The sequence below is a fragment of the Zalophus californianus genome, chromosome 7, assembly GCF_009762305.2.
Source record: "Zalophus californianus isolate mZalCal1 chromosome 7, mZalCal1.pri.v2, whole genome shotgun sequence".
NCBI classification, from domain to species: Eukaryota; Metazoa; Chordata; class Mammalia; order Carnivora; family Otariidae; genus Zalophus; species Zalophus californianus.
The window spans coordinates 26,370,969-26,398,498 of NC_045601.1; the positions used below are offsets into that span (position 1 = coordinate 26,370,969).

At 38.6% G+C, this 27,530-nt stretch overlaps 2 protein-coding genes across 11 annotated transcripts in view; one reads left to right on the forward strand and one right to left on the reverse strand.

The window, feature by feature from the left end:
* Positions 1 to 17,310, forward strand: part of REPS1 (RALBP1 associated Eps domain containing 1) — an 85,678-nt gene extending 68,368 nt beyond the window's left edge. For 3 of the 6 annotated variants that reach the window (XM_027601726.1, XM_027601730.1, XM_027601728.1), the window contains 10 exons: positions 1,333 to 1,420; positions 4,836 to 4,937; positions 6,906 to 6,978; positions 8,274 to 8,392; positions 9,408 to 9,472; positions 11,173 to 11,358; positions 12,195 to 12,290; positions 13,916 to 14,064; positions 14,909 to 15,014; positions 17,042 to 17,310. In XM_027601726.1, coding sequence (XP_027457527.1) covers positions 1,333 to 1,420; positions 4,836 to 4,937; positions 6,906 to 6,978; positions 8,274 to 8,392; positions 9,408 to 9,472; positions 11,173 to 11,358; positions 12,195 to 12,290; positions 13,916 to 14,064; positions 14,909 to 15,014; positions 17,042 to 17,110 — 1,053 coding nt within the window. In that variant the 3' untranslated portion in view covers positions 17,111 to 17,310. The remainder of the gene's footprint in view (positions 1 to 1,332; positions 1,421 to 4,835; positions 4,938 to 6,905; positions 6,979 to 8,273; positions 8,393 to 9,407; positions 9,473 to 11,172; positions 11,359 to 12,194; positions 12,291 to 13,915; positions 14,065 to 14,908; positions 15,015 to 17,041) is intronic. The other 3 variants (XM_027601727.1, XM_027601731.1, XM_027601729.1) reach the window with 2 other exon arrangements.
* Positions 17,311 to 19,242: 1,932 nt separating this feature from the next.
* The window catches only part of ECT2L (epithelial cell transforming 2 like), a 64,045-nt gene continuing 55,757 nt past the window's right edge, over positions 19,243 to 27,530 (reverse strand). The window contains exons 20-21 of one of the 5 annotated variants that reach the window (XM_035728699.1): positions 21,745 to 21,854; positions 19,243 to 19,893 (exon numbers count right to left, since the gene is read on the reverse strand). In XM_035728699.1, the coding sequence (XP_035584592.1) occupies positions 19,766 to 19,893; positions 21,745 to 21,854 (238 nt within the window). In that variant the 3' untranslated portion in view covers positions 19,243 to 19,765. Of the gene's footprint in view, positions 19,894 to 20,668; positions 20,846 to 21,744; positions 21,918 to 21,983; positions 25,961 to 27,530 lie in introns of those variants that run through there. The other 4 variants (XM_035728698.1, XM_035728700.1, XM_035728702.1 and 1 more) reach the window with 4 other exon arrangements.

A 27,530-nucleotide genomic window follows, 5' to 3' on the forward strand; every position in this document is an offset into this window, starting at 1 on the left:
CTCATTATTTTGTGAGAAATCTAAACTTTTATCCAGTTATAATATTCATCTTTATAACTAATTTTAGAGTTATAGGGGAAATGTTAGAGCTCTGTCCGCAATCTTGCTGGCGTGGGGCAGAAAATACTGTGAATGGCTCTATCACTATAATTGCAACAAAGAATTCATTTGTTATAAATTGGTTGAATGTAAAGACGAGAAAGTAAGCCAGGGAGACCTGTCAAACAAGAGACAGTATGTTGGAACGGAGCTTCCTCGAGCAGAGGCTTGGTGTTACCTGCTACTCTCAACCAAAAATGGTGTCTGACTTAAACTGAAAAGTCATTATCCTTCACACTGAATTATAAGCATAACTCATAACTAGATATTCAAAATTGAAGGATCTCAAGTTCAGTGTTTGGCAGCAGCATATACAAAACGTGAACTGACGCCTCATAGAAGGAGCGGAGCCCCCTTGGCAGTACTGGTCTGTTGCTGCTAAGCCAAATGCCCGATCCTATTGTGCTTCCTCCCCTGTGGGTCTCAGCTCCCAGGGCCAGGCCTGCCCGTGGCCCCAGGGGCACCTTTCTCATTTTGTTCTCTTTCTGAGAGGCTTGTGTTTGTCCTCTCTTCTTACCTTGCTGTTTGCATTCTTTTCAAAAAGTCTGTACTACCAATTTCCTTACTCCTCTTACTAGACTTGCCACTCATGAAGTTTAGGAATATCAGATGTATTCCAGTCATGAAAAGGTTTAAGAAAAATACTGGAATGTTAAGAGTAGGAGTCTTAACTTATGCCTCTTTAAAAATGCATGCCTTTGTGGAAGTTTTAAAGAGCTCTGTAGAACTAATCTGTAGACACTATGTATTGTGCCGGCTGTTACAATATAGCAAGCACTGTTACCTTTGTTTTATATAGGAAAAAGTAAATGTCAGGTGTTTTTCAGCAGTTTAGGGAAAAAGAGTTCAGTCTGTTAGTCTTTGGGTTCTCGTGAAATAGTTTGCTTTAACCTAAAAGGTTCAGATTTGTATAATTTGATGAGATCATCTCACACTTTGCCTTTGAATATTGTCTTCACCTGTAGGTAGTTTTATAGATCTTTTTTCACTCAAAGCTTTAACCACTCAGAAGTTAAAATGTACTTTTTATAAAAGAAATCAGATTATTAGGCACGCATGGTGAACTTGATTTTTTACATGTGATTCTAAAACTTGTAATTAAGAAATTTATTTTCATGCTTGCCATAGCATAAATAAGAAAGTCTATTTAAAGTGTTGTTAGTTTTTATTATTTCATGGTATCACCTTCGCATTTTTAATGCAAAGTCTGTATTTCCTCCCATTTGTCTCTAGGATACCGCTATTGTTCATCCAGTTCCCATTCGTATGACTCCAAGCAAAATCCACATGCAGGAAATGGAACTGAAAAGAACTGGCAGTGGTAAGGAAGCTGTTGCTGGGTTGTATTTTAGATTAGTGTCAAACTGAAATATACAATTATTCTTTGAGGGCTCAGATTTCTTTCGTAATTGTTTTTTTTTTTTTTTTGGGTTTCCTTTTTTTTTAATTTTAAGTTCAATTAATTAACAATATAGTGTATTACTAGTTTTAGAGTTCAGTGATTCATCAGTTGCATATAACCACCCGTGCTCATTCCATCACGTGCCCTCCTTCATGCCCACCACCCAGTCACCCCATCCCCCCCATCTCCCCTCCAGCAAGCCTGTTTCTTTCCTATGCTTAAGAAGTCTCTTATGGTTTGTCTCCCTCTCTAGTTTCATCTTGTTTTATTCCTCCCAGGTTTTTGGTTTTTTTTTTTTAACTAACCAGAATCATGCTGTATTTATTGTTCATGTGCTTTTTGGAGATGTTCTCAGCCTAGCACACTCCTTTTATCCATTCTGTATTCCACAGAAATAGATGTTTGGGTTGCTTCATTCTGCTGTTATAATTATTCCCACTTTTGTGCACAAACTTGGGTACAGGGGCTGAAATTTGAGGGGAACAGTGTCAACTTGAGCCCTTGGCAATCTGAGGTGAAGGCGTGTTAACTTGGCATTTAGCAGGTGGCAGGCCGTGCGCACTGACTCGGGCAGGAGGGCGGCTGGACCGTGAATTTGGGACCCACAGGCCGATGGCATTGTGTGTGACAGGGACGTGGCTGGTTTTGCTTTTAATTTTTGTTTTTCTGGGAAACTTGATCACTCCCTCTATTCTAAACGAAAGCCTTACTGGATAGAGTATTCTTGGCTGTAGATTTTTTCCTTTTAGCAGTTGGAATCTATCATGCCACTTTCTTCTGGCCTGCAGAGTTTCTGCTGAAAAACCCACTGATAGCCGTATGGGGTTTCCTTTGTATGTACCTGCTTTCCTTTCTCTTGCTGCTTTTAAAATTCTCTCTTTCTCACTACTTTTGGCTGTCTTATTTACTTTGTGTCTTGGTGCAGACCTCTTTGGGTTGGTTTTGTTGGGGGCTCTCTGTGCCTCCTGGATCTGGATTTCTCTTTCCTTCCCCAGATTCAGGAAGTTTTCAGCTATTATTTCTTCAGACAAATCTTCTGCCCCCTTTCCTCGCTCTTCTCCTTCTGGGATCCCTATCATGCGACTGTTAGGCCTGACAGCGTTGCTCAGTTCCCTGGGTCTATTTTCATTCTGTGTATTTTTCCCCCCTCTCATCTGCTCGGCTTGATTGCTTTCCATGACTCTGTCCTCCAGGTGGCTGGTCCTTTCTTCTACTTCCTCTTGCTTGCTATTTATTCCAGATGGTCTATTTTTATTTCCATTTAGTAAATCCAATAGCTCTAACTGGTTCTTTTTTACATCTCCTAGCTCTCGGTGGAGGGTCTCAAGGAAGTCCTGCAGTCCTTCCTCAATTCCAGCGAGAATCTTTATGAGTGTTACTTTAAATTCGCTATCAGACATATTACTTATCTCCGTTTCGCTTAGGTCTTGTGCTCTGATTTTGTCCTGTTCTTTGATTTGGGACACATTCCTCTGTCTCCCCATTCTGTCTCTTGCGTTGTCTGTTTTTCTGTTAGGAAAGTCAGCTACGTCTCCTGCACTTGAAAGTAGTGGCTCTATGAAGAAGAGGTCCTGCAGTGCAACGTCTGTTCCCCAGAAGCTGGTGCTTCAGGGGGTGTCTCCTATGTGTGTTGCTCCAGGGAGTGTCCTACCGTTGTGGCTGGGATGTGTTTGCCTTCAGTCCTGTTGTCTGTGATGGCTCCCTGCCTGTTGTGGGCAGAGTCTGGTGCCCGTGGTGTTAGTGGGCTGCTCCGGGGCTGCCTCGGGCTTGAGTCGAGTCAGACCAGATGTTTGCCAGAGATGCAGTAGCACCAAACTGCAGGCACTGTCCCTGTGTCGTCCCCGGAGAAGCTTTTGTTGGTGGGTGGGGCCTGCAGTCAGACCAGCTGCCCGCCCTCAGCCCACTGCTGGGGTCACAGTCAGACGGGTGTGTGGTTATCTTCCCCTCTCCCTGGGGCAGGACTCACTCTGGAGTGGTGCTTACCTTGTCTGGGCCACGCACACACTGCCAGGCTTGTGGCACCACTTTGACGGGATCTTGCCAAGAGCGATCGGAGGGGGTGGATCTGCTTCGCTGTGGCCTCTTGTCTATGCCAGGCTGTGGAGAGTCTGTTCTGCCAGTTTTTGGGCTGCTTTTTGGGTTATTTATGCCGCCGTGGGTGCTCTCTAGGCAGCCACGCGGCAAGAGGTCAGCACAGGGACGTCCTACTCCGCCATCTTCCCAGCAGCCTCTGCTCCGTAATTGTTTATTTTTTAACGGTACTTTCTACTAGTTCACATATATATGTTTGGTTGTATGGTTCAGTTTATATTACAGTTTCAAAAAGGAAACTGTTGAAGGGTGCCTGAGTGGTTCAGTCGGTTGGGCACCCAACTCTTGATTTTGGCTCAGGTTATGATCTCAGGGTCCTGGGATCCAGCCCTGTGTCGGCTTCCAAGCTCAGTGGGGAGTCTGCTTGAGGATTCTCTCTCTCTCCCTCTCCCCTTGCATGTGCTCTCTCTCTCCTTCTCTCAAATAAATAAATCTTTTAAAATTTTTTAAGAAAAGGGAAACTGTTGAATTTATGTTATAAAGTTTAAAAATAAGGACACTTGGAAATGCGACTTTTCTAATACCTTGTAGGTTGTAGTTTTTTTAAGATTTTATTTATTTATTTTAGAGTGCGTGTAAGCAGAGGGTAGGGGAGAGGGGTTGGGAGGAGCAGAAGGAAAGGGAGAGAGGATCTTAAGCAGGCTCCATGCCCCGTGCAGGGCTTCATCTCAAGACCCTGAGATCATGACCTGAGCCAAAATCAAGAGTTGGTCGCTTAACTGACTGAGCCACCCACATTCCCCTACCCTGTGGGTTTTTATGATAACTGCTGTGAACTTACATTAAAGTATGTTCAGATTTTAACTGAAGAGGTATATGTTAAAATAATTTTTGGCTTTGAAATTGTTTTGCTTAAATTCTTGAAGTTTCTCATTTTAGACTAAATGTTTTAGTTAGAGGTATATTTTCTCAGAAGTATATTTATTTTCTGTATAAGTGAACATTATGAATTACTTATTTTACAACCATTTGTGTGGTATTTTAAGCAATTACTCTGAAGGGATAAAATTAATAAAGTATGAACATGCAAGTTGACTTTTTTGTCATAACCTATTTTCTGTTACAGCAGAAAACAAAATTCTATATGAACAAGCTTATATTTTTATTAAAAATGCTATTTTGTGTTATATCTCATGAGGTTTACCTGCTACTTCTTTGGAATATATAAATGAAGTCTTATACTCTGAAGTTTATGAATTTATTAATTCAGGTCTTGTATTTTTACCTGTTAATTCTCTACTAGATCACACTAATCCCACTAGCCCATTACTTGTGAAACCATCTGACCTGTCAGAGGAAAGTAAGATAAATTCATCGGTGAAATTTGCTTCTGGAAATACTGTAGGTAAGTGAAAAATAGCATTACAGTTTTCATTTGAAGTTGATTAAGTCTGGATTTAGAATCTGAATAATTCAAATGTATAGCTATTTCATATTACCTTTACTGAATAAAGTAGAGATTGGTCAACCCTTTTAAATACCCTACCCTCTGTATGAGTAAATGGTTGCTTATTGCCACCTGGACCTGCTTCTGTTTGCCATCCCTCTCAGTTAACCACATTTAGTCCGTGAACTTCCCACTTGCTCCTTTGTCTTAGAAGAAATTGTGTGTACATTCATTTATTCAGCCTATGTTAAAGGAATAGTATGTGGCAGGCTCTGTTCTAGACACTGGGGATTCATTCATCAGTTAAAACAGAAAAAATCTTTGCCCTTATGGAGCTTACATTCTGTAGGGGATATAAGAGGGAAAAAAAATCTTAACTCCTGTCTTAGGAGATAATTAACACACTGGATAAGAATAAAGCTGGGAGGGGCGCCTGGGTGGCTCACTCGTTAAGCATCTGCCTTTGGCTCAGGTCCTGGGATTGAGCCGGCATCGGGCTCCCTGCTCCGCGGGGAGCCTGCTTCTCCCTCTCCCACTCCCCCTGCTTGGGTTCCCTCTCGCTGTGTCTCTCTGTCAAATAAATAAATAAAATCTTAAAAAAAAAAAATCTGGGAAAGAGAAGAGGGAGTGACATTTTAAATAAGGTGGTCAAAGAAGACCTTACCAAAAGATGGCATTTGGGTTAAAACTTGAAGGAGATGAGGGATTCAGCTATGAATATCTGAAGGAAGGACATTTAAGGCACAGGAAACAGCACATGTGAAGCCCTGATTTAGAGAACTGCCTTCTCCTGGAAACAGCAGGCGAACACCTGGAATGGAATCAGTTAGCATATTTGGCAGGCAGAAGTAGCAAGTGGTAGAGGAGTAATGAGGGAGCAGTGTAAGAGTGACTTTTACTGAATGAGATAAAAAGCCATTAGGAGGTTTTGAATGGAGAAGTGATGTAGTCTGACCTTCCTTTTTTTTTTTTTTTTTTTTTTTTTAATGAGGATCACTATGCTGTATTAGTAATAGGCCTGAAGAAAGCAAGAGTCAAAACAGGAAAGACCATTTAAAAAACAATTAGAATAACACAGGGAAGAGAAGAGGATGGTGTGGCCTAGGGTGATAGCAGTAGAAGTGCACTTCCTGAGAAGTGGTCAGATTCTGGCCATATTTTGTCAGAAAAGAGCATAGGACTTGTTTACCTGCATGATATAGGATGGGAGTGGGAGGTCATGGGCGATTCAGGGAATTTTGGTCTGAGCCATTGGGAATTGAGGAAAGCTGTGGTAACAGTAGTTTTGTTGGGGGAAAAAAAGAAGTTGTGTTTTGGACATCTCAGGTTTGAGATGCCTCTTGGTACATCCAAATGGAAATACATTAGTTTTAGCATCCTTCCTGTACCAGTAAAACAATTCAGTTATTTGCTAAGAAAAATGAAAGGGATACATTTTGAAATGAAGCTAAACCAAATAACCAGTCCCTTCAATTTATAATCCTTGAAAGTAAGTAGCAGTGTTCCTTCACACTGTCCCTCAGTTTCTATTTTAAAATTTGTCATTGCGTCACAACCATTAGTTTGCCTCTGGGACTCTGCTCCTTTATAAGATTTTGAGGATTTGGAAATGATATTTTCTCAGGTGAAAAATGGGGAACGTCTCTGGCTAATCTCGTAAGTTTTATTATTGTCTAAGCATATTTTTATTCCTATGTTTACTTCTCTAGATTATAACTTGTTTTGTGTTTAGTATTTCATTGTGTAAATATGCCATGATTGATATGTAATTTTTTACATTTATTAACACTAGGGTGAACTGTTAACCTATTAGCCAGTTTTTAAGTATCTCTGATTTGAAATAATAGTTACTATATTTGTTTAGAGTATATAGGGTAAAAAGTGAATAAAAGATTATTATTAAATAGGATATATTCCATTTATCAGCAGATGGGTACAGTAGTTCAGACTCTTTTACTTCAGACCCAGAACAGATTGGAAACAATGTAACTCATCAAAGGTCAGTATTTCTGTCAATAAAAAGTATATTAAAATATCTTGTTACATTTTAATACTAAGAATTATTTTAGAACCAAGTATGAATTATTTTCCTCTATTCTTTAGTTCTCTGAAGTCTGTTAGGTTACCTATTGATTTACATAGAAGGGAAATAATTTTGATTCTTTTCCAACTTTAATAGGAAAGCAAGAGGATCCCTTATTGTTCCCCTGGTATTCTGTGGAAGGCCTAAAAAGAGCTGTAGTAGCATTAGCAGTTTAATACAGTCCTTTTTGTAGGTAAACAGTTGAGAGTCTAAGTAATAAATGTACAGATTCCTTGTATAGCCTTATGGCAAGTGCCCACAGAATTCTGTGTTTTAAAATGCTATCTGGAAGCACACACCCTAGTGTTGGGCTACCTACCTACCCTGAAGATCTTCGTTGCATATAACTTCTCAGGCACAAATAAAAAAGGTATGGGATGGGGTAAAGGTGGCAAGGGATTTGTCTGCAAGGGCTTAACCATCCACTAAAAATTGTGTGCAGGACAGAATCATCTTTTTCCCCTCATCTTTATACGTGCTAAGTATCCTTTTGCCACAGGCTTGGAGAATATAGAGAGAGACTAGTAATATAGAATCTCAGAAGAACTTCCAGAGTCAAAGACTGCTGCTTTGTAGAATTATTTCTCTTCAGTCATCTTGGATTTTATTTTCCTTTTTATCCCTATAAGTGAGGATCAGATTCCAGAGTCCAGGAGACTCTTCTTCAGATTACAGAACACTTACTGGCAAAAAGTGAATCTCTAGGGCGGATGCAGAATGAGCACGGCCAGCAGTATAGTGAAATTGCCTGTGGGGTGCAGGGGTGGGCGCCTCAAGTAGCCGAGCCACATTCGATTTCCATTTACCTAACTTCAAACTTTAAATAAGGTGAAAGCTAACCATGTCTGAAAGTGAAGCTTCCCTTTTTTGAAAATGGTTTTTCAAACTAATATTATCTTTAATTGAACAGGAAAATGTTACTAGGTTTGTGTCTACCTTGAATTCATGTTAATAAACTTCTTTTCAAATTTTTTGAAATTTTAAAAAATGTATAATGCTTCATAAAAAGATTATTTGCCACATTAAATAATTACTTGTTTAATGCATATCATAAACAATCCTGTCCTTATTCATTGTAATACTTATATACCTACTTGAGAAAATATCACACCTATAAGATCCTTTGCTGCTTAACCAAGTTTGAACGCTTTAAAAAGAAAAAAGCTCCAGTACCAGTAGCATGACCAGTTGTAACGGGGTGAATTTTACAGGTCTCATTCAGGAACGTCACCTGATAACACCGCACCACCACCTCCCCCTCCAAGGCCGCAGCCTTCTCATTCCAGATCATCCTCTTTAGATATGAATCGGACCTTTGCAGTCACCACAGGTAGGGGTTGGAGAACCATAATATCTATTATCGTTTGATTTTAAAGTTCATTAAAGAGCACAACATTTTATTTTATTTTCTCTTACTGTGTCTTAATTTTTAGTTAATGGAAGAAAAATTTTGAGTTTAAAAGGTGTCAGAGGAGAGGAAGTTTTTTTTTTTCTTAATGTGTTTGAGTGAAAATGATAAAGATGGGAACCTGAGAGATGCCACAAGAGATTTTAAAACAACCATGTGGAGAGATCAAGGAGGGAAAGCTGATAGGTCTTCAGTTAGCTGACAGAAGACTCATAACTTCAAGGTTTTAATTTTTATATAACTGGTTTTATTGTTGTTAATAAATGTTGATCAAAATAGAAAAGTTAGGAGCAGAGGGTGATGATGTTCTGTTTTTGGACGTTACAGGTTTGGAATGATGAGGAAAAGGGGCTGTAGTAGTAGGCCACTGGACGTGTGGACTAAGAAAGATTGTATTATTTGAGAATCATTTACATAGAAATGATTGAGTAAAGTATTAAATGCAAAGAGAAAATTTGGAAGTCTGCATATTTTATAGCTGAAGAACATTTAGAAATAGAAGAAAGCCAAGAATGTTTAGTGTTATGGAAACAAGCATGTCAAGAGTGCCTTGTGCAATAGAACGAGAAATGAGGTCTGAGATAGAGTGCCTGCATGGCTCAGTCGGTTCAGCGTCCAGCTCTTGATCTCAGGTCAGGTCTGGATATCAGGGTCATGAGTTCAAGCCCCACATTGGGCTCCACTCTGGGTGTGGAGCCTACAAAATAAAATAACTCCCTTAAAAAAAAAAAAAAAAAAAGGAAGATATGAGGTCTGAGAAAAGGCCGTGAGGCTTGGTCATTAGGTCATATCTAGATAGTTTTACAAGATAATAAATGCCTTCCGATACTTACAAGCATTCTTAGAAGTCTTTATCATTTGATCACGTTCACTCAGCCTGTTTGTTCTACTAGCGAAGTACGTATTTACTAAGAAGACGACTTGTATATTTACTTAGGACAACAACAGGCTGGAGTTGTTGCCCATCCTCCTGCAGTGCCTCCAAGACCACAGCCCTCACAGGTAATTCTTCAACGTATTCATTACTGAACAATTATATTTGTCAGTTAAAGTTTGCTTCTGTTCTAGAATTATTTTGAAGATCAGGAATTACCTAATTGTCATTCTTAATGAGCATTTTATTCAGGGAAGCTAAGTCTTATTTTGAAAGTCAAGAGTAATGATTAGAGTTATTTTTTTAAAGAAACTTAAAAGTGGACCAAATGATAATATCTTGATAACGGAAGGTTTAGTGGAGAGAACAGTGGGTTGGGGGATAGGAGATGTCCCTGTGTGTCCTGGGTCTCACAGAGGCTCCATGCCCTTGCTGCATCTCCCTGGAGATGTTACTCTGTTAGTAAAGGAAATGTAAGATGACCTCTTCATCCCTGCCAGGTTGAAATTGTTTCCATTTGGTATGTTCTAAGACAGATTCTGGATTATAGCTGATAGTTTTATGTGACTGGCCAACTACCTTTTACATGAATGAATTTGGTTGATTTTTTGAGTTAGATTCTTACAGTGAAGTTGGTTCTTTGAAGTTAAAAAGATGGTTTCTTAATCATAAAAGACACTGAAATTTGAATATTTCGTTTATCTAAAGTACCAACGAAAATACTTGTATTAGGTTGAACTGTGAAACCCAGTGAGTTGGTCACTTGACTCAAGAACCAGTCCAGTGGGGAAGATAGACCTATAAACAACAATTATAATAGGAGGGCTGTGCTAGATGTATTTATGAAGTGCTTCAGCACAGCTTGACTAACTAGTAAAGTCAAGGATCACATTGGAAAGGTGTAAGTAAAATGAAGGAAGTGAGACTTTAAACATAGACTTGAGAGATCGGAGAGAGGGCACTCCAGTCAGAAGGAATGAACATGGTCTGGCATGTTCCAGGGAACAGGAGTTGGTTCAGTACCACTGGAGTGATGGGGAATGAGACTGAAGAGGTGGGAAAGGGGCAAAGTATCTCTGTATAGTACTAAGAAGGACAGAATTCTTCTTATAGGAGAGAGAATGTTTCAAGGGTGTAAGCAGGGAAGAGACTGCAGATTTATTCCTATAGCATCCTGTACTTGCGTTGTCATGAAACTCCTCACACTGTGTCTCAAGTCCTTGTACTTGTCTCTTACCCTGCACTGCATGGTCTGCTTCATTAGGGCATCGGCCTTATTTGTTCGTTCACTATTATTTCCATAGCACTTGGCCAAAAGTTACATACTCACCTGTGTTTTTGGATTGAAGATTTTAGAAGGATCGCTCTGGCAAGGGAATGGAGGACAAACTGAAGGGAAGTACACTGAAGTGTTGGGAGGATAGAGCAGTGGTTTTCACACTTTAACCTTTTTAGAAACATAATGAAACTTTTAAAAAAAATTTGTTAAAAGCGCAAACTATTGTACAGTAGCATAATTAAGAAAAAAGTGGATGAAGTGGAGAGTCAGAGAGTAGGGCCAGACCCCCTCCCTCTCCTTTGATGTACTTTCTTTGCAGTATGAATTCTGTAAAAGTATCTTTCTTATTGAAGGTTTGTCATCTTAATTTTTTGAGTGTCTCAGCATTCCACTTAATGGTTTTTAGAGCTATATATATATGCTGCCGTCGCTCATCTCCCTGAATTTACAGATAACAAAGCATCTCTACAGTATATTTTCAAAGAAGAAGGTCGCTGACAGTGATAGACTAACAAAATGTGTGTTGCTGCATCCTAACCCATCGTGTAGGCTCCTGGTCCCATAGTGCATCGCCCAGTGGATGCTGATGGCCTAATCACTCACACTAGTACCTCACCTCAGCAGATACCAGAGCAACCAAATTTTGCAGATTTCAGCCAATTCGAAGTATTTGCTGCATCAAACGTCAATGAAGAACAAGATGATGAAGCCGAGAAACATCCAGAGGTCTTGCCGGTCAGTTTTCAAGGGCTTATCTAATTTTCTGCTGGAAAACTCTTCCCACATTATATTCATAAGCAGTTCTATAAACAGGAAGCTCTAAAAGAGCAGATGTTAGAGTGGACATCAGTGAGTAATAGAGAATTTATATCCCCCAGGTTAGGTCTGTGCTTCTTAAGTACTTAATTGGCCTTAGATACCTGCTGGTTACAATATAATGCCTAGTAAGAATCAGAATCTGGGTGGGAGTTAGCTGTCTTGGGAAAAGACACAAACACAACCATCCGGGCATGGCTGACACACTGCTCGGGGGCTTGCATCCGATGTGTGTTTTGGTGAAGATTTTCTAGCTACACTCCATGCATATGATAGTCACTTGAGTTAGACCTGTAGGCTACGGGCTGCCAGATTCCATCTTTGCAGACAGTGTTCCGGAAGACGCTGTTCAGTTCTTGTGGCAAGAACTTCTACTAGCCACTTCTTCCAACCTGAAACTTTCTGCTGAGCCCTGGGGCCACTCGGGGTATGGCCTGAGCCGCCAGGAAGGCAGGGGAGGACCTGAGGGGAAGTACAGGTGTGCACAGGGTACTGGTACTCATGCCCCTGGGGTGGAGGCATCCTCTCCCCCAACCACAAGAACTTTCCAAACAGTGCTGGGCTGCATCCTCAGCCCTCCCCTGCTCTCTGCCCTTCTACAGTAGAGAATGGTCATTTTATGGGGTCTTCACACATTCCTTATTATCAGAATGAGTATTTTCTTAACATTACTCTCTGATTTGTTAACGTATGTATTTATGCATAATTGTATACTGCTTATGTATAATTAGGAGCGATAATATATTCATCTCTAGGTTGAAAAAGCTTCTGATCCTGCAAGTTCTCTTCGAGTTGCCAAAACAGATAGTAAAATTGAAGAAAAGACAGCTGCTAGTGTTCCCGCCAATGTGGTACGTGAAATCTTCTATAATATTGATTATTTTGTACATATAAAAAGTTATATCATTTTTACTTTGTAAGATTTTGAAGATGATGAGAATCTTAGAAATGAAGTTAACTGCAGAGCATCTAAGCCTCTAACTGTAATATATTTGGTCTGTCTCAGAACAGGGTCTGCCTATTTAAAAACTCTAGGAGATGCTAGTCTGTCCTCTAGTATATGCCATAGGTTCTCAGAATTTATCTGCTGATGACATTCTTCCATGTATAGAAAGTACACCTTCCTTATTGGTCAAATTCCATTTGTTTTATTGCAATCTTCAGTGTCATAGAGAAAAATTGCCAACCCTCTAAGGGTGTTATACTCTGTGTTCTTTTTTTTGACTGTGTTGGGGATAATTTTCCCCCAACATTTTATTATGAAAATGTTTAAACATACAGTAAAGTTGAGAGAATTTTACGTTGTATACATCAGTAAACCCACACCTTGACTGTACCATTAATATTTTACTATACTTGCATCATCACATACCTGTCCATCTGTCTATCTACATCAGTCCTTCTTACCTATTTTTGCATTTTAAAGTAAATTATAGATATTTGCATGTTTTTCCATTGAAAGAAAAGTTTTGGTAGTTTTTTTTTTTTCCTGTTGTCACCCAGACATTTTCAATAGTTACTACAGCATGTGTTTCTTAGAGTGCTTAAATTCTACTTTCTGGACACTTTATTTTTTACTATATTTCTGTGATATTTTTTAATAGTGAATTTTATTTTTGTCAGCTCACAGCAACAAATTAAAAATAGCACTTAACCAAAGATATGGCAGTTGTCATTTTTATTTATTAACAGATCAAATGAAGTTATGGTAAATACCAAAATACCATATTTGAATCTGTTGAGGGAAGATTCATAGTTTCCAACAAAATGTCCACTCATATTCAAGAGTTACAATTATTGTGCATCTTAGTTGTGAGTTTTTAAAGCATTGCCTAGCTTTCTACTTCTTTATAAATTGTTTTATTAAGATGACATATTTTAGTATTTTTGAATAGGAAATCCTATGATGAAAATGGATGCATATTTCTGGAGACTCCTCCCCCCCCTTTTTTTAAGATTATTTGAGAGAGAGAAGAACACGAGTTAGGGGAGGGCCAAAGGGCCAGGGAGAAGCAGGCTCCCCATTGAGTGGGGAACACAGCGCAGAGCCCAACCCCAGACCTCCTGAGATCATGACCTGAGCCAAAGTCAGATGCTTAACCTCCTGAGCCACCCAGGCGCCCCTAGAGACACCCTTTTATATTTATTAAACAGTATATATATTGAACACCTTTCTTGTTAATATTTAAATCATGAATATTACAGTTTTGAGTCAGATTTAGGCCTCAAGGAGCATATGTTAAAGTGTCCGGTTAGGTACATTTCACAGTTGTGATGTCAACCAGGAACACCCTTTCGCATTGAAATTTTAACTTAGCTGTGTTACAAATACATAAATAGTTTTAAAGTGGGACAGGTGACTTTTAAATTTTGGAGAATAAGCAGTTTAAAGAAAGCAAATGATGTTGGTAAAGTGCGGAGTAACCGTGACTATCTTGAAGACATGCTCATTGTTAACGGACCTCTTCTCTTGTAGAGCAAAGGCACCACACCTCTTGCTCCACCACCTAAACCTGTTCGAAGAAGATTGAAATCAGAAGATGAATTAAGGCCAGAAGTTGATGAACACACACAAAAGACAGGTGTCTTAGCTGCTGTGCTTGCATCACAGCCTTCTATTCCTAGGTAATCAGAGCTGTTCCTAAACCATAATGATTAAGAGCAAAAAGCACAGCACTTAACGTATCAAAATGAAAGAAATTATGGTCAGACTAGCTCTCTAGTTGAGCAGAGGTTCTTAGCTGCTCCTCTTTGAGAGTTTTCTCTTTTATGAGTAGGTGTAATATTCTCACCCCTTTCCCCCTTTTCATTATCAGGTTCAATTCCAATTTCATTTTAACAACCTAACGCAAACCCTAGAGCAGATTTTTTTTTTTATTATGTTGTTAGCCACCATGTAGTACATCATTAGTTTTTGATGTAGTGTTCAATGATTCAGTAGTCTAGAGCAGATTTTTAAAAAAATTAATAGTGCAGAGTAACACTAAGATTTTAACTATGGTTGAATTGGCCACTAGGGCTCCTGGACCAAATTCATCCCATGGCCTGTTTTTGTAAGGGCCAGAGCTAAAAATGACTTTGACATTTGTGTAAAAAAGAAAAGGGAGAGAGAAAGAAGAGAAAAAGACACCAAAAGCAAGAATATGCTGCAGAAATCATATGGCCCATAAATTGAAATATTTACTATGTGGTTGTTGATAGAAAATGGTTGCTGATGCCTGCTCTGGACTAACTTAAACTCAGGTGATTCTACAGAAGAAGAAGAATGAAAACAATAACAATAATACTGAAGCTTCTGAAGCTTAGATACTTTTGGTTCACCGTTGAAACTGAGCAAGTGAGGTTGAGCTATGCTATTAAGGCAAAAGATGCTCCCTCTACTTTCTGGATTTAGAGGTCAGGGAAGAATGGAGAGTATTTAAAGATAAGAAATGACAGTCATGTTTTCTTGCCCTCTTTATCTTCTCAGGTCTGTTGGGAAAGATAAGAAAGCAATTCAGGCATCAATTAGACGCAATAAGGAAACCAACACAGTTTTGGCCAGATTGAATAGTGAATTGCAGCAACAATTAAAGGTATTCTGAATCTTTACTTGGGAAGTTCCATGGACTCAGAACATCTCAGTTAACTGGAACTTAGAAATGATCCAGCAGTTGTTAGCTAGTATGAAACTTCCTGGGTAGCAAGAGAAATGTGTATCTAAAATGTTCTTTATGCCTTTGAATCTTTGTATATTAAAAGGAATTTTGTATACTCAATTCTGATCTGTCTTGCCATATTTATATATATATATATATACATATATATATACATATATATATATATACATATATATATATATATATGGCATCGCTGTTCCTATATTGTTCCTGAACTTTCATAATGAAACCCAAGAGAGGAAATGTTGTGACCTCAGGTACCTCCAAGATCATATACGTGGTTCTCTACACTCTTATTTAATTCTAAGATGATTTGACTATTGTTTATCCTTTTATCAAAGTCTACTCAGATTCTATTAAAGGGAGTTGAACAGGTCTAAAGAAGATGGGGACAATTGAGATTTTGCACGTGAAAAAGGAAAACAAGCCTTAAGTAGAAAGGGTGCTTATGGCCAATATGTACTCCCATCATTTATACTTGAGAGGAATAGGTTTGTTTTTATTTCTTACTACTGTGATTTCTTTGAATCTCTACAAATGAAAATTAGCCAGAATCATTTATGGTTTACCAACATTATTAAGCATTCCTATCTTGTAAACCAGTGGCGCTCACATCTTAAGGTGTATTCAGTTAATCAAGGGTTGCCTTAAAATGCAAATTCTGATTCTTATTAGGTATGGAGTGGGACCTGAGAATTCTGCATTTCTCCTAAGCTTCCAGATGATGGAATGCTGCTGGACTTCTGGTCCGACTTTGAGTAGCAAAATGAGGAGAAAAGAGTCTGTGACGTGTAAAATGAATGCAGAGTTAGTTTGTTCCCATAACATTCTATTTGTATCCCTCATCTAGCATTTATCACACTATCTGGAATTATTATCTCTCTCTGTCACATTTGGTTCTCTGTCCTACTAAAATGAACTCACTGAGAGCAAATCATCATTTTTTCTATTCAGGGTGACCATATATATGTTGTCCAAACCAAAATACTTTTGAGAGAAAAGAGAGAAGGATGTGTTATGTTCAGACAGGACATCACAAGTCAGCTGGGACTTCCTAGATAAATTCATAACCATCTTGTTTCTATCCCCAAAACCTAGCACATGTTAGGATTTGATAAATATATGTGAATGAATGATATTTTTTGTATAGCTCTTTGATCAAAGAAGATATTTGTAGTCATTCTATGATCATGAATATGGTCTGTTGTAAAGGAAGAATGTAAAACTAAGGAAAGCTTGCTAGAACCATACCTTGACAATGAAAATTTTGTTGGCACATGTTTTTTTGAAGAACTAAAGCCGCCTATAGAAACATGTATGTAGGAGCTATTTTAAAAATCACCTTTCTCGTTATCTTGAACAGAAAATAGGAAGTATGATATGAAATAGCAAGAGGTAGTTCTGGTTAAAACACAATACTATCAGCATGTTCGAGAAAAAAAAAGAAAGTAGGTGAGTTAGGATTCACTGGCTATCTGAAAAGACTGCTCAAAATCAACAGTGATTAAAAATTCTGATTGCAAAATAAATGTATTCGTTGTGAAACCAAAACTCAAATGAGGTTCAGGAGTTGTCATAACCAGATATAATCACCAGGAGAAAGAATCTGTGTTAATTGATTCATCTACTGTTAACTGCAGGAGGTAGGCTTTGTGCAAAATGCATGCATTAATAGCATCATTTGCAAATATTGGCTTTTCTGATAATTAAACAAAAAACATTTTATTACCCTGATTTATTTAATAAAAAGATTTTAATTAAGATCATATTTTAATACTACCTACACATAAAGGAACTACTTTGCTAAGTGAAGTATCCTTTTAAAATATGACTCTCCCTTTGTCATCTTAACAAATTTAAATTGTGTTCTTGATGCTGAGTTGTTAGATGTGCCTTGATTTTTATATACTTTGAAATGTAACTTAACTTTGCATCTTTTTCAGGATGTTCTTGAAGAGAGAATTTCTCTGGAAGTTCAACTGGAACAGCTTCGACCATTCTCTCACCTATAAGCCAATTGCCGTTAACTGTGAACATACCCATTTTTAAGCAGTTTTGGGTTCAAGCCAGTTTGGAGACCCAGATGTTCAGCTCACTGCTTAATTCAACATTAAATTTTATGATTCTGTTTTGCCCTATATGTTCACCTGTATTTAAGTATCTTTTATTTTTTAATTTCAACAATAAAAGGGTCAGGATGACTTTTCCTGGAGGATATATTGTGTTTGTTGGCACAGCCCACCCTTCTTACGCCATAGCATCAGGAATACATAACAGTGTCCAGTATACTTAGGTGGCCAGAACCTCACACTGATTTGATTTACAGAATGGCCTTCCCATTTATATATCAAGCACAGACTGAAATATTTGCAAAAGGAGACAAAATTAAATAAATTGTCAATTTGTCTTTTAGGTTTAATATTTTACATAAAAAAATCTATATTTTGTAGAAATCTTTAAAATGAGTTTCCTACTTAATTTTTTATTTGAAAGGACGAGGATGGATGAGGTTTTCTTTAACCATAATCTGCATTCCTCAGGAGTCATGTGGTACTTTCAGGCTCTTCCATGTCAACTTGGGTGTCAGATTTTATAATTTTCCCAGTGAAAATTGAGCAATTTCACCAGTAACTTAAAAATTTTGTGTGTGAAATTTTAACTCAGCAGTCATGTAAACTTAGGAAATGGCTATGAAGTCAGATCTTAATTGTCCCCTAGAAGCAAAGGGAAAGTGTTGAAACCACAAACAACATAAGTACTGTCCACATGCAAACACCATTTTTTGCATGATTTATGCACTTAATTCTGAATTAGAGATTTATGCTTATCAGTCGCTACAGAGATTATTTTCAGGTAATAATGTTTTAAAACTTCTGAGGGCATTAATTATTCATGGAATAAATGGAAATTCCTTGATATTTCTAGTTACCTTCAGCTATCTTGTCATTCAATCTTTGGCCATAGAGACTGGTTTTTCCTATTAACAGAGCTTCTGAGATGTGCCCTATTCAGGATGATAAAATGTCTTAGGATTTGTTTCATATTATATGATATATACATTTTGATAACATATGTAAATTTGCATTCACTGCTAATAGCAGATATTCCCTTTAATGGTTTAGTCTGTCTGTGGATCATAGATGGTAAACTGCATGGATAATACCGTAACGGAATCAAAGTGTGATTTTACACCAATAAAACAATATTTTAATTTCTCTACATTTTTTAACAAGAATTTAAATTTTAAGAATTAGAAGAAATTTGTGTTTGTTATTGAAAACAGAAAATGTTTAAAATAGCCCAGTTCACAATCCTAGACTGTACTAGATTTTTACTATCTTAAAGGAGAATATGAAACAAAAACGAAACTGACAACTGAAAGCTTCCAAGATCAATATCTACTTCAAGTAAAAAATATTACTACTACTGCATACATCAGCAGAAATTTCCAATTGCCTAACAGATTATGGCTTCAGTTTGTTAAATAATTAAATGAAGGTTTTAAAGGTACAGAAAACTACTGAACACGTGTTTTGCTGTTTCTCTTCAAACAGAATTGTCTTAATTTATTTTTGTTTTTTTTTTTTAAAGATCTTTTATTTATTTATTTGAGAGAGAGAGAGATCATGAGCAGCAGGGAGGGGTAGAGGGAGAAGCAGACTCCCCGCCGAGCAGGGAGCCCAATGTGGAACTCGATCCCAGGACCCTGGGATCATGACCTGAGCCGAAGGCAGTCGTTTAACCGACTGAGCCACCCAGGCACCCTTTATTTTTGTGTCTTAAAAAGTGTTTTGGGGGCGCCTGGGTGGCTCAAGTCGATTAAGCGGCTGCCTTCGGCTCAGGTCATGATCCCAGGGTTCTGGGATCGAGTTCTGCATCGGGCTCCCTGCTCAGAGGAGAAACTGCTTCTCCCTCTCCCCCTGCCTGCCACTCTGCCTACTTGTGCTCTCTCTCTCTCTCTCTCTATCAAATAAATAAATAAAATCTTGAAAGAAAAAAAAACATGTTTGTTTTTTCCCAACAGCCTTCTAATTTAACAATGTCTAATTTAACTTTTTAAAACTTCTTACTTGGAAGGTCCAAAAATTTTAATTTTATGACCAAGAAACACTTAAAAATCACAGAAAACTTTTTAGTACTTTGTAGTGGTTTATTTTTAATGCTCTCTGGAGAGTACATTCATATTAAGGGCATATGTGACAGGTTTTTGAGTAAATTGCCATTTATATTTCTTATACACATTTTAAAATCACTAATTATATCATGAAAATTTACAAAGAGACGATCGGTAAGTCAACAAAATATTTCTCTAGACCGATCATTTGAGAAACATTTTTTTATTCTGACGTTTTCATTAGATCATAAAACAAAACTTTAAATACACAATTATCCTTGTTCTGTCAAATTAGTCTGAACAATACTGTGTGAAAAATAACTACCAAAAGAAGTGCTTCAAAATTTTGGACTCAGCTTGTTCTTACTTTACATTTCTTCACCTAGTTGAACATAGATGATAAAGCTGAAAAGTCAGGAGGGACTTTATGGGTCATCCCAGTTCATTCTGCCATCATCCAGGACAGATCATCGTTCTGCTTCCTGCTGGGTCTTCTGGAACAGAAAACACCTCGTCTTTGCCAGGGAGAATTATAATTGCCCTTCATGTTTTGTCACTTCTCCATACTACTTTCGATTGCACTTTGGAGTACTGACAACCATAGGAACTTATCATCCTCAGCCTCTGTAGCACAAATCCATTCACGTTTTGGACCATGAAGAATAAATGCATTCTTGATATCTGTAAAAAATATTTGAGGTCCACTAATTAATCTTGGCAGGTCACAATCAGAAGAAAAAAAATGTTTTAAAATTCAAGAATTGACCAAGTCATCTTTAAGAACTTCATGAAAACTAAAGCAGGATTCCAACAAATACAAGTCCAGTTTAGAATACAACTTCCTAAAAATACTGAATAATTCAAATATCATCTAAAATAATCTCCTTGTGATTGCTTAATTCTGATTAGCAGGGTTTTTAAAAAGTTATTTATTTCAGAGAGAGAGTACAAGCAGGGAGAGCGGCAGGCAGAGGGAGAGGGAGAAGCAGGTTCCCTGCTCAGCAGGGAGCCTGATGGTGGGGCTCGATCCCAGGACCCTGGGATCGTGACCTGAGCTGCAGGCAGACGCTTAACCACCTGAGCCACCCAGGCACCCAAATTAGTTATTTTTAAAGACTGGTAGATGTAGATGGTAGATGATGTCATGTTCTTTAACTCCTTGTCTCGGCCACTCCCGAAGGACTGGAACCAGTAAAGGTCTGCACTGAGAGTTGGTGCAGGTAGAGATGCCGAGAGCTAGGCCTGGACCACCTTGTCGGAATTAAGCCAACTATGTAGCTGAGTGCCAACTGTCTAGCAGTTTACATAACGATGTTTTGAGACAGGACAGCTGACTAAGGGGAGATTGAAAGCAGATGTCCTACCCTCTTTAACCATTCCCGGTGATTATAGATAACTAACCCAGGTCACCGGAGTTTGTCTTCTAGGTGGAAATACTTATTTTCACCGTTGGTGTTCATTTTTTTCTCAGGCTCAGATTTAAAATGAGGCTAGAGCTAAAGGGAAGCAGCCCTTTTTTAAGGGTGAGTTTTCTCGAAGTCCTTCGTTCCAGCTTTAACCGTAAGTCCTGCCTTGATGTGCAATGAAGAGTATTAGAACGAGAGGTATTCCATTCAGATTGGCCTAACAGAAACTGAGAGAAGAGAAGGATCCCTTTAAGCTTGGGAAGTAGCGTGTAGGATAATAACTAAAAATAGGCATGGTAGTTTTAAGTAGGATTTCTTTTTGTAACAGACGAGAGTCCTATTGAGGTTATTAATGAGTGAAATGTCTGTTACTAAACATCTTTTGCAAATCTGTCAATTACAGAACAACTGCCAACTTGAATATGAATTTAAGGAAGAAAAGGTACATAGATCTGTAATAATCGCTTCATCCTAGTGCAATGGAAACAGCATATAAAAATCTAAAATATATAATAACATCTATAGACAGTATAGTCCTAGTAAAATGGAAAAGTGATAGGTAAAAGTATAAAATTGTAACATTTACAAGCAGTAGTGACTAGTGGCTCTCCTGTCAGATTGCTTCAAAGAACTCAGGATGATGTGGGTTCATGCCTCTATGATTTTTGAGAGTTGTTTTCCTAATATGTAGGGTGCATGTCTGACAACGCCAGCATTCCTTTCCTTTGCTATTTCCGATAGGTGCAAAGTTTACATTAATGAAATGCTAAAAATATTTGAAGAACTCTTTGCAAACTTGCAAATGAAAATTCTAGTCCTTTTCCTACTTTATATTATAATAGTTAATGAGCATTATATAATATAGCTTCCTAAAGGTCTTTATTTATTTTTTTTTAAAGATTTTATTTATTTATTTGAGAGAGAGAGAATGAGAGATAGAGAGCACGAGAGGGAAGAGGGTCAGAGGGAGGAGCAGACTCCCTGCCGAGCAGGGAGCCCGATGTGGGACTCGATCCCGGGACTCCGGGATCATGACCTGAGCCGAAGGCAGTCGCTTAACCAACTGAGCCACCCAGGCACCCGCTTCCTAAAGGTCTTTAACTCTTGGAAGAAAAAGAATACATACATTTGGAATCTGGAATATCCTCTACAAGTAACCGATGAAGGGCCACTGATGCAATGAACTGGTAGGTTGATTTTGAAGTCCTCTCAAATGGAGTATGAGATGTGCCCCGACTAGAAACAAGCAGTGCATCGTTGAAGAGGAAAAGACTGAGGTCACGGGTGTGTTCATAGAGCCTGTGTTAAAGTGGAGAAGGGTTACATGGACATACTTTGTTACACAATTCACCATCTTTGTGTTGATAAGCCAATAGTTGAGGCTTTTGCCCACTACAGACAGGTTGGAATGGCTCATTGGAGTTCTCAGTAGTTTTTCTCCTGGTGTGAATACTCCCTTCTGTCTCTCAGACCACTGCTGTGGGTGGGTCTCAAGGTTCCTGGTGGAATGGTTTGAACTTAGCCACTGGACAAACATTCAATGTGGGGATGTGGGGGAAAGAGACATTGAACTTTTCCTCCTTTACAACATGAATTATGCTAGAGCTGTGTTAAACTTCTGTCAAATGTATTTTGTATCTGATGTATTTGGGCAATCTGGGGAAAGTAAGTTTGGTTTGGTTTGGTTTCATCTTCAAGTGTAACAGGTTGGGGTAGAGAAAAGTACAAGAACCAATATGGCCCAAGGTATCTTAAGTACAAAGCAGGGAAAAGAAAAGCATTTAACTGAAGGTTAAAGGAACTAGGTAGGAAATTAGAATTTTTCTAATTTTGGTTGGAGGGAAATCAATAGATAATACACTTCATCAGTATGAAAGGTGAGAAGTAACTCTTCATTTTCACTGAGATTGCTATGATGGTCAACTGAGGCATGTTTATCAGCAGGCAAAATGTCGTGCCCTCAACCTCCATCTATTACACTCTAGGCTGCTGTGTTGCTGGAGCCGGGTCTCCAGCTTGGTAGGCGCCAATGTACTCTAGTATGGGTTTGCTTGTGTGAGTACTCACCGGGGAGTCAAGCAACATGTTGGGGAGGAGCTAGGGGAGCCCTCCCCCCACCCACCGCAGTGTCCTCAGCCCCTCTCCCCCCACTCCAGGAGTGGCTAAGTGAAGATAGCTCAGTGTTTGGTTGGAGGGTAACCAAACATTTTTTCTCTAGAAGCATCAAACAACCCTCAGTTACTCTAAGGAAGGGAGTCCATTTACTAGCTTGATGAACAGAGGAAGTCTCATTTTTTATCTTCACTAGCTTTGTTTATTTTTTAAATTGTCAATTTAAATCTACATAAACTTTTACATAAATGCTAAAGTGGCATCAATCCATACCACTGGCTTTATTAAGTGTCCATTTTTGTTTCACTTTTTCTTTTTGCTTGGCTCCCTCCTTCCTGCACCCAGGCCACCCAAGTTACCAAACTAGTACCTGTCTTTGTTTTCTTACTTGCTCAGGTAATCACACACATATGTACATGTATACACATCTATTTACAGGTAGGTTGCCATTATTTTACAAAAATGGTAACATCCACACTTTTTTTCTGCTTTTCTCGCTTAGCAATGGAAATCACTTCAAGTTAACTGGCATGGCTTTATTTGTTTATTTATTTTTTAAGATTCTTTTATTTTGAAAGAGAGAACGTGATGGGAGGGACAGAGAGAGAGAATTTCCAGCAGACCCTACACTGAGCATGGAGTTTGATGCAGGGCTTGATCCCAGGACCCTGAGATCGTGACCTGAGCTGAAATCACGAGTCAGATGCTTAACTGAGCCACCCAGGTGCTGCTTTAATTTTCTCTTTTTTTAGTGGCCAAATAATACTTTACGGTGTGTGTAGATCATCATTTATTCAACTCTTCCCCTTTTGATGCCCACTGGTTTTGTTTACAGGCTTGGGTCTCTTTCCTCCCCTTCTCCCTTTCTCTCTCCTTCCTTTAATTAGCTCTTTATGGCCACTATGGGCAATATTCGAATAAACTGATCTTTATTTATAATCAAATCCCTTACACGTGTTGTTATTTCTATCAGATAGGCTTCTGGGGGGGTAGGATTGATTCGTCAAAGGTTTTATGTATTTTTATCAAAAACCTTCAGAAGACTGTCCATAAAACCTGCTATAATTACCATTTAGAGTCCACTTTATGTATGATAATGGCTCTGACTTGTACATAGTACAAACTCTAATGTCCCGCTAAATTACCTGGAGATTTTTGTTAAAATGCAAATTTTGATGCAGTAGAACTAGAGTAGCCTGAGGTTTTCTGCATCTCTAATAGCTCCCTGACGATGCTGATGTGCAGACCACATTTTGAGGAGTGAGGCATTTAAATCATCTGTTACAACCATGTCATGCTAGGCAAAGGACTGGATCCAGGACTTAAACATTTTTGAGGAGTACTGTATTTCAGGTTCAGCTATTCGGAGCGTGTTAGGCAGGTACCAGCTCTGTTAGGTGTGTGAATAAATAGAAAGGCAGTGGTCACCCAGCCCCTACAGCCACCTTTTCCTTTTTCGTGCATTTCCTTCCCATCTCTATGTGGTTATGATTTAGGCTGGAAGGAGTGGGATGCTTCACATATACTGACATCTTGCAAGAAACAATATTCTAGATCAAGTTGATAGGGTATTCTGACAATAATGGTGCATACAGAACTAGGGATGAGAGAGAGAGGAAGCAAGAAAGGAGATATTTCAATCTATGTGTAATGGTCTGTATGTGGTAAATGGCCACTCCCATCCGTATTCTTGCCCTTTTTTGGCAATTTTACCACATTACTTATGAGAATAATTATTTCTCCTATCATACCAGTTTAAAAAAATGTTCAAAGCTATAATAAAATTTTGCTGTTATATCTGAATTATCAGAGAATGTGCACACAAGTTTGCTTTAAAGAAGTGGCTTTGAAAGGTAAATAATCATTTTTTTTTCTTTTGGAAGGTGTAACACAGAGTAGAGGTAAATCAAAGAATCCCAGTTTTGTGACCCACGCAGAGCGAGTGGGTGTTTGGCCCAGGGAAGGGGAGATTAACTCGAAGTTGAGGCCACTTGTAATCAGAGGACATGAGCAGGGAAAGAGGCTTGAAAACACACATAGGTTTTCATTATTTCGATCTGATTATGAGAATGCTATCTAAAATAAATCCGAGTTCTATCTAGAAAAATGGTTTTCAAAAGCCATTTACTAAGTTAAGCCCCTCCAGGGGCTCCTGGGTGACTCAGTCAATTAAACGTCCCACTCCTGATTTTGGCTCAGGTCATGATCTCAGGGTTGTGGTATCCAGCCCTGCGTCAGGCTCAGCGTGGAGTTCGCTTGTCACTCTCCCTCTGTTCCTCCCACTGCTCACTCTCTTTCTCTCTCTCTCTCTCTCTCCCTCCCTAAAATGAGTGGATAAAAATCTTTTAATCAATCAATCAATCAGTCCCCTCGAGATCTCCAACAATTTTCATCCAAAGACAAGAAACACCAGAACCATTTTTAAAAAACTTAATAATTCTTCTACATACGTAAAAGTAAGTAATTTCACCTCTCATATTGACATAATAGAGCAACTGAAGTGGAAACCATGGATCCTAATAGGGTTTCAGAAAGCTACTTCTGCTCATTCAAAAGAACCAGCTCCAAGGGTAGAGTTTTTTTCCCTGAATTTGGTTGGATAGGATTTCTTTTCTTGTTCAGAAATAGGTCAAATGACTCAGCAAAATGTAATAGGTCTATTATAGTTTAAATTCCTAACATCATTCTAGAAGTGTTTTATTGTTGTTTATTGTATCAGACTGCCAAAACGATGAAGTACCCAACTTCTATAAATACATAAAACCTTGAAAGGAATTTTACAATGTTAGGCATAAGCAGACAACAGTGAGCCATAGGTTCTCTGAGCTGTCCTGAGCCAAAACTGTAGCTCCTAAACATCCACACTCTGACCTGAGGAGTACAGTGACTTTCTGAATTGCCAGGCTGTCAATTCAGAGCCAGAGTCCAGTATCCCTGGGAAGTCCCCAGTACATAGCTGCCCCGGTAACTGACTGTAGGTCCCTTTGGGTAAGGCAAAAAGAAAGTTCACAGTTTGCTTTTTTGGCAGTGTAATAGGGATTTTCCTCAAGAGGACTTGGTCTGAGAAGTGGATGTCTCCCTTTGGTGATTCAAGGCCATGCCACCGTTCGCCAGTCCTAGAGGGCTCCACCTTTTGTCGCCTCGGCATCAAGTGAGGAAAGGAGGAACAACAACAAAAGCCAATTTAAAAACCAGCAGGCTGAAAGTCACATCAATGAGAACTGGTGTTTCTGGAAGAACAATATTATAAAAGTTCCAAATTATGTAATATATTATCAAAGCTTAACATATCCCCAAATTCTGTGGGCTATATCAACAGAGCGACAAATATGTTCAAATTTCCCAGCTCTAAATGACCCTATGACTTCATCTCTACCCCAGAGGAAATGTTTTCATTTACAGTGCAAATATTGACTTGTTTTTTTCCATGTCACAGCTCTTGTTTATTAGTAATGTGGTTAGTACTTGCTGCTCGGTTGGTAAGTTTATTATGAGGAAGGCTCAGTTCATCTTTCCACCTGCTGGTCTAATCAGTAGATAGAGCACTGAGACTTGGTTTTGAATTTCAGACCAGCACTTATTCTGTGGCCTCAGAAAACTTACTTAAATCCAGATTCCCACCCATAACATGGTTCCAGACCTACTTGCCTCGGCAAGTGATTGTAATGAGTGTATCAAATGAGAGAATGTAAAGAATATGGTAGGGGCGCCCGGCTGGCTCAGTTGGAAGAGCATGTAACTCTTGATCTCGGGGTTGTAAGTTTGAGCCCCACAGTGGGTGTAGAAATTATTACAATAAATAAATAAGTAAAAAGCATTAATAAAAAATATGGTAAATTATAAAGCCTTATACTCATGTAAGTCAGCATTTTATGTATAAATATAAGCAGTTTTCTTTAAGTAGAAATCCCTAATGGAAGTCATGGGAGTGGGATTTCTTGAGTTTTATGACTTTCCAAAATGATAGAAAACAAAGTTTCAGACTAAAAATTCTATAATATCTTTTCAAATATGAACCTATCTTGCATTTACTTAATTTTAAATGTTAATGTAAAGTTACATTTACATTTATTGCTTGACAAATCACTGAGATGGTGCCTATTTTAACATAAATGCACCTCATAATTAGAGTGTGAAATAATTTAGTATTCTCCCATGATCCTCAAATTGTTAAATGTATTCTCTGTTGTCCAAATACTGAAGTCAAGCCTAAATTCTAATAATTGAGCCATGTGGCTTCTGATTGGACATGTAAAGAGCTTGCAAGTCCTAACTTCCATTCTCACAACAAAAAAGAAGCTGAAAAACTTCAACAGCTCTTCTTTGGTCCATCAGAGAATTACAGTCACAAGGTAAACCAGAACCCCAAAAGCTGGAGAGACACACTGAACAGAGAAACACAGCTTACTGGAGGCAGAAACTCCCTGCTGGAGCAGTGAACTAGTTTTAAGATATTAAGAACCCCTGGAAGCCTAGCCTTAGGGGAACATTCTCTCCCCACTTGCATGAATTTAAAACTTGCATGCGTTTTACTTCCAGGAGCCCCACCAGGTTCTTACTGTGAAGATCAAAGAAAAATGTCTTCATTCTTCCTGATAGGGAGGGGAAAGGTAACTTTTTTTGAAATGTGCCTGAAGAGTTCTCTTTTCCTTACCAAAGGACTTCCCTCAAGAGAAACTATTTTACCAGAATCTAACCAATATGGGGGAGGGGAAACACCTACCTCCAGCCCCTTCCAGGCTTCCTTGCCTCTTAGAGGTACAAAAATGAAAGGAAACAAAACAACAAACAAAAATGACT